Below are 12,748 nucleotides of genomic sequence, written 5' to 3'. Positions count from 1 at the left end.
CTGCTCCTTGTAACCTTGGCCAAATCACTTTATCTCCCTGTGCCTCAGGCACTAAAACACAGGGCAGGGACTGTGTCTGTAAAAATCCTATGTACGATGCTGCTTACACTGTCAGCGCTACATTTCTTGCATAGATGTATTGCACCCCTGAACAAGAGAGAAAGGTCCCTAATCAATATGGTGTGAAGTTGTTTTTTTATGGGTTGTAGTGCTCTGCAATTTTTTCCTCTCTTTCTAACATTTATCTACCGGACGGAGGCACACGTGAGGACGCCCTCATTTCTGGATTACATGGACGTTGCAGCTTCAAAAGTGAGTTAATTGCTTGCTACATGTTTCCACATTAAGGATTTCAGGACATTTGGTATAATCTAGGGTGATTTATATGCTTATGGCTCCTGATGTTATTGTGACATAAGTGGTGAGTTTACCATCCAGGACCACACACCCAGTACCTGTCTTCAATCAAGCATTAATTATGGGGGTCCCTCCACAAGTATCCTTTATTTTCTAATATTACTCTCCTGTTATTGGTCTGTAGCATTACGCATTTGCATTCACTTTTCAAGGTGTAGGACTAAAGGTTATACTTGTGAGTTTCTGCTATGTAACTAGCCACCTAGACTGTAGTCATGAATGTGAGTTAATGGCTGCTGAGGTTGTTAGATGTGGTTAGCCGTACACTTGTGATGCCATACCCTTAGGTTTGCGGCAATGTAGATATTCCCATGTCAATGTAGGTTCCTTTGAATTTTTATGCAAAGATGCTTGTCCAGAACTGGGCGCCTTTGGATTCATGGGAGTGGGCCCGTGTTGAGTGAAGCAGTTAAATACTGCAGAAATACTGTACCTGGGCGGTCTTACCTAAGATAGGGTGCTCTAGAAATGCCATTTTCATCTAATTCAAAAAAGGTGTCAGCCCGCAAGCCATCAGCCACAAAGAGGACCAGACGCTTTGCTGGGGGTGGCAGCAGCGTGCGCTGAGGGGTCATTCCATGGATCAGTGGGGATGTAAAGTAGATGTCAAAAATAGAGGCAAAGAACACAAGATGCACAAGTAAACCCACAAGGAAAAAGAGGAGCATTCTTCTCTGCAGAAGGAGGCAAGTCGCTGTTGCAAATGCCTGGGAACAGAACAGGAAAAAAAGGTTACTTTTTTTAACAAACGTTAAATTGACAGTGTCACTAATGCTTCGTCCCCAGTGGCTGCGGCTACGCTTGCGGCAGCATGTGCGCCGCACACAAAGTACAGCCTTCTATGGGGCAGGCCCCAGTCGGCGTGTGAGCGTGCCCCTCCCCCGTCGGATCTCATGCTCTTTACTGAAAGCGCAACCGCAGACCACAGGTTGTGGCTGAAACGGTTGCACGCGCCGCCAGGCGCTCCGCAGCGCGCGTGACTGGGGCTGTAGCCTAAGGCTGAGGCCACACTGCACACGCGCCTTGCAACCTGGCGGCGCGTGCAGAGCGCTATACCGCTATCTGCAGGCGGCGTTCTGAGGCGCGGGGGCGTGGCCAAAATGGACTGTGTGGGCGTGGCCATGATGAGGGGGCGGGGCCATGACTTCGGCCAAACTTTTTTTTTAAAAACATGCCCACCCTTAACACACACACACACACACAGGCTTCTGTGACACACACGGAGCACAGCAGATTTCTCCCCCCCACCTCTCGCTCTCCCCCCCCCTCATTCCCCCGCCTCTCTGATTGGCTCCTTGCCACACCATGTGACGCATCGCCGCTCGGGATCACAAACTGGTTTAACCCCTGCTGGCTGATGCGTCATAGTGCGCAGTGAGCCTGGGAGCGAGGAGGGACTGGGGACAGCCAGGGAGCAGGTAAGGGGCTGGTGAGATGCGCGCGCACCGCCGGCTGCACTGGGGACCTAGCCTTTTAGTGTATCACTCCCTTATCTTCGGTCTGGGCATTGAACTCATGTAACAAAGTCTCCCAGCAACAACATTAGGGAAAAATTGGATGGGGAAAAAAAGTGCACCAGAATAAAAGAAATCCCACCGACTTTAATATAACTTCTTTCCTTTGATAAATCAGGTGCTCTTTTGTTGCACCAGTTTGGCAACCAATATCTTTTGATAAATAGATCTGTGTCATTTAAAAATGCAACCTTACAGTGCTTTATTATTTGTTGGTGCATTACAGTATCTGAAGGCACCTTTATTCAATCAAGATTGGCATCAAACTGAGAGAGAATAACAACAAGCTATTGTTCTGATATTTGGACGAGGTCCTAGTTCTGCATATTATGAACACCTGGCACTATTTCTTCTGATAACCTAGGGCTGGTGGATTAGGACAACAACTTGGATCCAGATACACTGGACATGCCAGGTGCAAACACTTCCATATTCTGGTGCAGCACAGCCATCTCGCCAGTGGGGTAACATTGTCTAGCACGGCACAGTACTGCCACCTAATGCTCCTTCCCACAAGGACAAGGGAGAAAAACAACACAAAATGAAAAGAGCTCGGAAATGAAATGGTCAGCATCAGTTTGAAGTAATGTATTACTGTTCATAATTCCAATACTGGACTGTGCATTGAATAAAAACAATAAGAGAAATGTGGTACCTTTGTTGCTCTCGCCAAACTTTGCTATAGTGACCAATGAAGGGAAATGCATAGACAGTGGTGGGAGAGGTGCAGCTCTCAGGGATTAGGGTACAGAGGCAAACAAAACAGAACACAACAGAATACATTTTATTATACATTATAACTTTGCTGGCTGAATGAGATTTAGAGATGCTTTGGTGGCCCATAATCAGCCACCCATACTTTAGCACAGGGGTGGGCAATCTGCTGGCGTAGCACGCAAGGCCTCTGTATGTCACTTACCTCGTCTCTGGCGACTTCTGACGTTGTGATGTCAGAAAACGCAGGAGAGAAGGTAAGGTGTGTGGGGGGGGGGGGGGGGGTAGAGCAGGCCGGGGGGTGCAGACGTAAAAGTTTGCGCACCTCTGTCATAGCATCTTTAAGTAGATGAGTGTTAAAGAGAAGGGATAGGAGAATTAAAATGATAGATAGCTAACTGAGAATGAGAGTAAAGATGAGGAGTTGCTCAGTGAGTAAGGACACTGACTCTAAACCAGGGGTGCGCAAACTTTTCTGTTTGCGCCTCACTGTCAGCTCTCCCCCTTGCTCGCGCCCCCTTCCTTTACCGGCTCTGAGCTTCGCGGCGTCATATGACGTTATGATGTCACGTTGGCATGGCAAAGCATTGCCATTTGACCAACGCTGCGTCATGTAATGTCATGTTGACATGGCGATGCGTCACCGAAGAGGCAGCTGAGACCAGGTAAGAGAGATTTACAGAGGCCTTGTGCCTCCCCGGCATTTAATTTAAATGCCTTGGGGAAGAGCGCGGGCCCTCTGTAACCACTGTGCCCCCCCAGAAAATCTCACGCCCCCCACTTTGCATACCCCTGCTCTAGACCAGGGGCGCGCAAACTTTCTGTGCTGCGCCCCCCTGCCAGCCTCTATGCTCGTGCCCCCTCTTACCTAATACCCAGCGACAAATGACTCGCGGGTCATGTGATGTCACGTGACCCCTGCGGCGTCATTTGACGTGCGTTGCCATGGTGACACGCACATCACATGACCCCGCAGCGTCATTTGGCATTGCCGAAGATAAGGTAAGGTCCGCGCCCCTCCCAGAATAATCTAGGGCCCCCCACCCCCCACTTTGCGCACCCCTGCTCTAAACCATGACACTGAGTTTGAAGCAGGGGAATCTGCTTCAATTCCTGGTACCTGCTCCTTGTAACCTTGGCCAAATCACTTTATCTCCCTGTGCCTCAGGCACTAAAACACAGGGCAGGGACTGTGTCTGTAAAAATCCTATGTACAATGCTGCTTACACTGTCAGCGCTACATTTCTTGCATAGAGGTATTGCACCCCTGAACAAGAGAGAAAGGTCCCTAATCAATATGGTGTGAAGTTGTCTTTCCCATGGACTAGTCATGTGAGAGAATATTCGTAAAAATGAAAATGTTCAAATGTGTGACATACAGAAGAAATCCGTTCACAATTCTCCACAACCACAACTGTCAGCACACTGCTTTACAGGGGACGTGGTGATCTGATCGCCTTACTATATGCACAGAGGTTCAGCAGAATTACTTTTTATTGTCATGTGCTAAATGACCCTGTAAATGGCACGACAGCAGGCTGCCAACTAACCACAGTTCAACTATATATATATAAAACAAAAAAAAAAGTGGCACTAGGTTGTTATTATGTCACTGACCTGGAGTTAGCCGGAAATGTTACATAATAGCACAGCTGCTATAAAGCAGTGGTCACACAGAGAAGCGACTGGAAACAAAGGCATTTGCAAAAACACACACACAATATTATTATAAAATAAAGCGCTGTTTACATGTTTGTCATAAACATGATTCTACAAATGCACTGTGGCCCATAGTTACAAAGCAGTGCCATTTCATAAGACACCTTACAGAAAAGTCATGTTAAAGTGTTTTATGGAATAGCATCGCTTACTAAATATCAGCCTTTTTTTATTTTATTTTTTAAAACGATATAGACCACATTCTACCAGCATAGATATGAATTATCTGATGGCAAAAGATAAAACCAGTGTGTTTTTTTGTAAAATGAGTCCGAAAATTGCCTGTGCTCTTACAATTAGATGAACAGCTGTTTAAAAAATATCAGCAACCTAAGGCTTGTTATATAGTGCGCGCGCTTCAATGATAACTGACTGTGGGAGGCTGACGTTGATACAGTTGAGACGCGCGCGCACGGCCATGAGCGGTGGCGCGGCAGATCAGAGCAAATACAAGAAATTTGTATTTTCATGCTGCTGCTGCGCCACGTGACGTAGCGAGCCAATCATAGCGTGGCCCAATACTGTGACATCAAAGCCATGCCCCCTAGACGCGCGCGTCACAGCTTGCAACATATAAACTAAACGCGCGTACCAGCGCACACTATATTAGAGCCCTAAGGCCTCGTCCAGGGTGAGAGTGCGCTCGCTCTCAAGCGCCGTGACGCCAGGCGCTCATGTTGCCCGGGCGATTCCTGGCCAGCTAGATGCGTGCGTGGGGGGGGAGGGCGTTCCCAGGATGTCACGTGAACAGTCCATCCTCATTGGCTGAACCGCACACAAGACCAGGGCAAGCGCGACAAATACAAAAACATTTGTCTCGGCAACCACGGGCACGTGCACTCTGGACCAACACATTGTCGCAATGTGTTTGATCGCGCTGAGCACGAGCGCGCACAGTTTCACCCTCGACGCAGCCTAAGAAGTCGTCCTTTCATTGTACAACCTGAAAAGTGGTTTTGCTGATCAATAAGTAAGCAGGATCCTTTGTCCAATATCTAGTTTGTGGCTCGGATTATGGACACGGCATGAAATTGTAAAACAGTGTTAGCAATGTCGGTAGTTGGACAGCAGGTGTCACTCTAGGATGAGAAGTCAACAGCCTTGGAGATGAACATGAACTCCCAGTGACAAGCAGCTCTTGTTCCATATTAAACTCAATGTGATTCCATTCATTAACCAAAACATGCCTCAGGAAACAATCTAATTGCTCTTGTATCATCTTTAGCAAACCCCTTGTTTGTATGTTGCTAGATAGTTTATTACCCCAAAAAACTATTCAGAAGTGTAGTTAGGGAGGACGGCTTCTATGGTAGGTGAGCATCACATTACATTTATTTTCTGCTTACAAATGAGTTTACACTGGGATAATTGGACTTGTAAAGTCTTAATATTATGTTAGCGATGTGTTTATAGCAAAGGTTTGAACTGTACTAAGAGCAAAAAGAAAGGAAACACTGAGTTGATTGGCATGACACATTGAATGAAATAAGAGGTGAAACACTGATACATACAAAGTAGAAGCAAGGCTGCTTTTGAAGATAGTATAAGATTAGCTTCCCCCACAGTTCATATGCAGTCATAACATATGCTGAAAAGCTGCGCAATGAGGCAGGCATACGCTTATAGGGGTCCATGTCAAAATGGAATTGAAGCAAAAAATGACAATGTGCTCTTTTGCATCCCATTGCCCAGAATCCCTTTCTGCAGTGGAAGCACTGTATGTCAGGAGGTAATGGTGAAAGGCAGGGTTGCAGACCTGTCTGAGACATGTGAATGTGCTCACAAGTGATATTTTCATTTGCTGTATGCAGTCATTAGAAGGCATTAATTTGTTTTCACTTTGAATTAAACTATAGTCTATATTTAATACAAATATCACTGCATGTGCAACAGGATTAGAAGTGTCTTGGGCATTCTCATTTATATGATTCTTACAAATCTAAAAGCAGTATTGATAACTATATTAGTTAGGTCAACGTAATATTATTTGTTAACTTTTTTGCCCTTGGTAACCAATTCATTTCCACATGCTGTATGGCTTTGAGTAATTTTATGCTGCAGACACATCAAAACTTCTTGACAACAAAACATCATATAAAGATGAATACAGTATTGTTTTATCTGCTGTTGGCCCTTTAGATCTGCTAACATATGGAGAATATTCAGGTGCATTTTTTTATTGACTTATGCAAACAAATAAAATTTATGAACCATAAAGCATGACTGATATAAAGCAGTTTCATTTACTATGCAAGTAAAATGTTGCACCATTTTGGTTGAATGTGTGTCATTTTTATTTCAAATGATGCATATTATTTTGAATTCAGCATAAAACTGTACATGTACACAACAAAAAATAAACAAATATGCCCAAAGCTTCTTCCAATGTGACAAAAATACACAGTGCAATACCTTTATATTCTCTTGAAAAAGGGTTATTTAGTTTAACCCTTTGGCCAAAGCATCTTAAGCCCCTTATTGGCAGGTCAGTTTCATTTTGTTGGGTTACGACAGATCCAATGTTTGATCATTCTTCCCTAATTATAGAGGTAAATAAGAATTTTAACTCAGGGAGTATTAGGACCTGCTAACGGCCTTGTAAGTGGCAGCAGGCTTAAGACGCTTTGGGCAAAGGGTTAAACTAAATGACCTTTTTTCAAGAGAATATATAGGTATTTCACTGTGTATTTTTGTCACATTGGAAGTAGCTTTGGGCATCTTTGTTTGTTTTTTGTTGTGTACATTTAGCCACGCCCACTAGCACTCCTTTTGACACTTATATACATATATATATTATGTGGTAATGTTTGGAGTTTCTCAGAGCTTGTTGGGTATCTGTGTGTCTAAAACTGTACATGTACATTTTAATGTCAACTCTTTTACAATGTGACATGTGGTCATAAAATCCATATAGCCATCTACTGTACTCAGCCACTAAGGCTGCGGTCCCAGTCAGCACTGTAGCAAGCGCGCCCAGCAGGGGGAGGGCGGCACGTGCACAGCGCTTCACCACCATCTTGGGAGAGAGGGAGAGATTGCGACAGGAGGGAGCATGGCGGGGGTTTTGTGGGGGCGTGGCCATGACCTCACGCAGCTGGTTAGCCCTCATTGGCTGACCCGCCAGGCAGAGCGTGGCCACGCCTCCGTCGCGAGTTCCAAATACAATTTTTTTGTATTTGAGAAAACTCATCGTAGAGCGCGGCTGCCAAATGCGCGCCGAGGCAGGTACTGGGCCCGGCCTAATTGGGGGGCGGTGCTTGTGCGCACTGGGACCGCAGCCTAACCTAGATAAGGCAGAGTAGATAGCACTACCTTAATATTTCTATTGGTAAGACATCCAAATCTGGTACAAGTTGTGTGTGATCTCATAGTTATTTTCACAAGTTTCGGAGCGCTTACATATTACTAATGATATAAAACATTACAAGGTACTAGATCATAAATTATGAGATGGTAATCAAAGGCTAAAAAAAAAGCTGTGTGTGCTGTGCACGTGCATAGTAAGTGAAACTTCTTTGACTTTTGTCACAGAAATTGACTTATAACGCGCGTGCTCGGCACACATGTGTCAGTCAGTGTATGTGTCAGTGTGTCAGTCAGTGAGTATGTATGTGTGTCAGTCAGTGAGTATGTATGTGTGTCAGTCAGAGAGTATGTATGTGTGTTTGTTTGTGTGTGTGTGTCAGTCAGTGTATGTATCTGTGCCGGTCAGTGTATGTATCTGTACCGGTCAGTGTGTGTATGTGTGTCGGTCAGTGTGTGTATTTGTGTCAGTCAGTGTGTGCATGTGTGTCAGTGTGTGCATGTGTGTGAGTCAATGTGTGTGTGTGTGTGTGTGTGTGTGTGTCAGTCAGTCAATGTGTGTGTGTGTGTGTGTGTGTGTGTGTGTGTGTGTGTGTGTGTGTGTGTGTGTGTGTGTGTGTGTGTGTGTGTGTGTGCGTCAGTGTATGCCTCTCTCTCTCTCTGTGTTGTGTGAATGTCTCTCTGTGTCGGTCAGTGTGTGTATGTGTGTCAGTCAGTGTGTGTATGTGTGTCAGTCAGTGAGTGTATGTGTGTCAGTCAGTGTGCGTGTGTATGTGTGTCAGTCAGTGTGCGTGCGTATGTGTGTCAGTCAGTGTGCGTGCGTATGTGTGTCAGTCAGTGTGCGTGCGTATGTGTGACAGTCAGTGTGCGTGCGTATGTGTGACAGTCAGTGTGCGTGCGTATGTGTGACAGTCAGTGTGCGTGCGCGTGCGTCAAAGTGTGCGTGCGTCAAAGTGTGCATGCATCAGTGTGTGTGTGTATGTGTTTATTGGCAGCAGTACCAGCATCATGAATGTTGAGCGGGTGGGGAAGCTCACAGTGGGGGGGAAGGAATAGGCACATCATACAGGGGCGGTGTTCGGTACATCACTGGGGTGTGCGTGCGTCAGTGTGTGCGCGTGCGTGCGTCAGATTGTGCGCGTGCGTCAGAGTTTGTGCGCCTGCGCGTCAGAGTAAGTGTGTGTGTGTGTGTCAGTCAGTGTGTGTGTGTCAGTGTGTGTATGTGTCAGTCAATGGATGTATGTGTCAGTCAATGTGTGTATGTCAGTGTGTGCGTGTCTGTCAGTGTATGTGTATCTCTCTGTGTGTACACACCGTATGTCTCTTTGTCTGTGTCCTGCCCCCTCTCTCCTGACTCCCCCCACCCCCGGCGGAGCTGCGGACCCGGGGGGCTCACTCTGAGTCTTCTGAGCAGATACCCCCCCACCCCACGGCGGCGCGCTCAAGCTCCCCCCTTCCCCACCCCCCGGCGGCGTGCTCAAGCTCCCCCCTTCCCCACCCCCCGGCTGCGCACTCAAACCCCCCCATTCCCAGGCTGTTAGGAGCGGCGCCAGCCTCCCTCCTCCTGTCCATCGGCATGGCAGCGGGCGGGGAACGGCGCTGCTGCCAGCCGCTTCTGCGCATGCGTGGCGCGCGGCATGGCAGCGGGCGGCGGAACAGCGGCGGCGATGTGAGCAACTGGGTGTGGGGTGTGTGGGAGGGTGAGGGGTGTGTGGGAGGGTGAGGGGTGCGGCGGTGATTAGGAGCGGCGCCGGCGGCGATATGACAGAGGGCGTGTGAGCGGAGCGGCGTCCATTACGTGACGTCACTTCCGTTTCACATTTCGCCCCCCATCTATCCAGTTTTATCCCATCAGAGGTGCCACTAAAGAAGTTTCACTTCAAAAAATACTTTGTGATGCAAAGGCGAGTTAACCTTTTATAGGTAAACAAATTAGTGATTTAAGCGCTCCAGCGTTGGATCCATACTCCTTGATAAAGTGCTATATGCACGAAACGCGTAGGAGGGTGTATACTTCCGTTTTCTTAATTATGGATCAATAAAGTATTTTTTTTATTCATTCCTTTTTGTGACCCACTCTATTGGCTGTGCGCCAAAAAATCCTATTTTTGTGACTTTAGTCCACCTTTTATCTAACATTTGTGGTAAAGTTTGCCAGGTGGCTTCTCCAAAAATACTGGACACAATGGTGAAAGATGCAACACACTCGAGAGAGAGAAACACCCACACCTCTCACTGCTCCATGCGGTTTCCTCCTCTCCCTGGCTCCACCCCCAGGCTCTTGGCATCTCCTCCTGATTGGTTACTGCTGGGTAATGCAGCCAATCAGAACGGAGGAAGCTGGCCAGCCCCCTAGCAACAGCCTTGCTCTCTCCCTGTTCGGAGAAATCCCGTGGCCCCCCCAAGTCGGTCAGGTCACTATGTCATTTTTTACTGGACAGTGTCCAAATACAGGACACTCCAGTTCAATACTGGACACCTGGCCCCCTTATTAACCGGGAGAATAAACACCCTCTATTTTTTCATTAATTTTGTCTGATGCATATAATTAGACAATTCTGGTCTTTTCTTTGCTTAGGTATTTTATTTTTTCTATCTAGCACAGACACCATCTGTAGGATACTAATACTGCATGGGCAGCCATTTCCTAAATGAGATATATATATATATATATTTTTTTTTTATATATATATATATTATAGATAAAAAAATATATATTTATATATATATTTTATGTAATTGTCACTTTTGAATAATTTCACTGTATAGGAGGGCCCCGGGTATACGGCAAATTCTGTTCCAGGGGCCCGCCGTATAGTGAAAATCGCTGGAAAGCGGATCCGGCGCTTTTCAGTTCTGCGCATGCGCAAACCGGCGGTTTTCGCCGTTCTGCGCATATGCGACCTAAGGTCTGCGTATGCGCGCAGGGCGCAACCGCCCGTTCTGCACATGTGCGACTTAGGATCCAACATGGCAGCCCCTTCTCGGTGCCGCCGGATCGCCGAAAAGAACGCAGAGAAGCGGGGTCCTGCTGTATTAACATCCACCACCTATCTAAATAGCTGTAGAGCATTATCTCTTTTCTTAGTGTTTCTCTTAACTTTTTATCTGTATTTTTTTTAATCCTTTATTCAATTTACTTATTTTTTTTTATTTTTTAGCAGTTCCTATTCCCACACCCTTTGTTGCATGTTGTAGATTTTGATGTCCTTAAGTTTTTGTTTGTTTTATGATAATGACACATTTGCAGGCTTATGCAGAGAGCATAGAGAAAGGAAATAGCGCCATCTTTTGGCGAAAATACGCAGGCGAGAAGCTTGTCCTGGCGAGACCATGGCGGGCAATTCAAATTCGCCAGACGTGTGGCGAGAAGCGGGATTTCGCCAATGTTGAAACACGCAAGATTCCAGTAGCTCCGATGCGCATATACGCGCCAATCTGAGCTACTAAATGGCGTGTTCAGAGAAAATTTTGCCCGCCAACAAAAGTTGGCTGTATTGTGGGCAAATACAGCGCGCCACTACATAGCAATTTAAAGCACACCGCGCTAACGGAGCACTCTGCATAGGACCAAATTTATTGCCAATCCTGCGGCGAATTTCAGCCTTTCTGTAAGGTACCTCTCTGCATAAGCCCCTTGATCTGATAATCTGGTCTGTAACTGTTACATACGCCTATAATATATATTATCTCTAACTGTGGATGCAATGTCTTGTATATAATGTTCACTTAGGTAACTAAATATTTGTAACCATGTATTATTTGTCATCATAACGCTGTGCCCAGGACATACTTGAAAACGAGCGGCAACAGTCAATGTAAAACATTTGATAAATAAAATAAATAAATTTAAGCTGCAGTTCTTTGCACTACCTCTGTTTTGTTTATGTCCTTTTAGAAATATGGCTCCCAGAACTGAACACAGAACTCAGTCAGGTCTCATTATTGTATGTCTTTATTTATATAGCGCCATTAATGTACATAGCGCTTCACAGTAATAATACACGTGACAATCATATAAATAACAAATAATATAAATAACAGGTCATGGAAATAAGTGCTTCAGACATAAATGTAACATTTAGGAAGAGGAGTCCCTGCTCCAAGGAGCTTACAATCTAATTGGTATGTAGGAGGAACGTACAGAGACAGTAGGAGGGCATTTTATTAAGTGCTTCTGCAGAGGGCCAAGTATCATGTATCATGTGTCTAATAGTATCTACGGTGCTACTCATATGCTTCTTTAAGCAAGTGTGTCTTAAGGTGGGTCTTAAAGGTGGATAGAGAGGGTGCTAGTCGGGTATTGAGGGGAAGGGCATTCCAGAGGTGTGGGGGAGTCAGTGAGAAAGGTTTAAGGCTGGAGAGGGCTTTAGCTACAAAGGGGGTAGAGAGAAGACATCCTTGAGCAGAACGCAAGAGTCAGGATGGTGCATAGCAAGAAATTAGGGCTGAGATGTAAGGAGGAGCAGAAGAGTGTAAAGCTTTAAAAGTGAGGAGAATTGAGTTCGAGATGTGGGATTTGATAGAAAGCCAGGAGAATGATTTCAGCAGGGGAGACGCCGAGACAGATTTAGGAAAAATGACTTGTAACTAAACAGTATTACTACATCCGCATTTTTGCTCCAATTACTCTTCCATAACCAAATCAGCACTCTGCTGGCTCATCCCCACTGCTTGGTGCATTACATACTTATAAGAATGACCTCTGGATCCCTTTCCTCTCTGGTGGTTGAAAGTAGTATTAAAACCTTGCATAGTGTTGCAAAGGGATTCCTAGAAGTTGTCTGGCCATTAAGGAAGGATTACGGGATAGCTTCTAAACTTCTGTATTTCACTTACAGTATAATAACTACATGAAAATATACAATCTCACATTGAAGAGCCTGTGTGTGTTTTTACAGATCATACCCTAATGCCCCAGAAAAACTGAATTTATATTAAATGCCTCACTATCCTGCATTTACACTGCTGGTCTAAGTCAGGGATGGCCAACTCCAGTCTTTAAGAGCCACCAACAGGCCTGGAGGACTGAAGTTGCCCCCCCCTGGACTATGTGCTTCATACAGAATTTTAAACTAAAA

The 12,748-nt window shown here is 45.7% G+C and overlaps 1 protein-coding gene across 5 annotated transcripts in view; it reads right to left on the bottom strand.

The window, feature by feature from the left end:
* The window catches only part of PIGN (phosphatidylinositol glycan anchor biosynthesis class N), a 318,676-nt gene that overhangs the window by 301,617 nt on the left and 4,311 nt on the right, over positions 1-12,748 (bottom strand). For 3 of the 5 annotated variants that reach the window (XM_075585879.1, XM_075585877.1, XM_075585878.1), the window contains exon 2: positions 865-1,124. The exons of the other annotated variants lie outside the window; for them this stretch is intronic. In XM_075585879.1, the coding sequence (XP_075441994.1) occupies positions 865-1,085 (221 nt within the window). In that variant the 5' untranslated portion in view covers positions 1,086-1,124. The remainder of the gene's footprint in view (positions 1-864; positions 1,125-12,748) is intronic. 5 annotated transcript variants of the gene reach the window in all.

This window comes from Ascaphus truei, chromosome 2, assembly GCF_040206685.1.
Source record: "Ascaphus truei isolate aAscTru1 chromosome 2, aAscTru1.hap1, whole genome shotgun sequence".
Lineage (NCBI taxonomy): Eukaryota > Metazoa > Chordata > Amphibia > Anura > Ascaphidae > Ascaphus > Ascaphus truei.
Note: the sequence above shows the minus strand (reverse complement) of the source record. Positions and strands in the feature narration are given on the sequence as shown.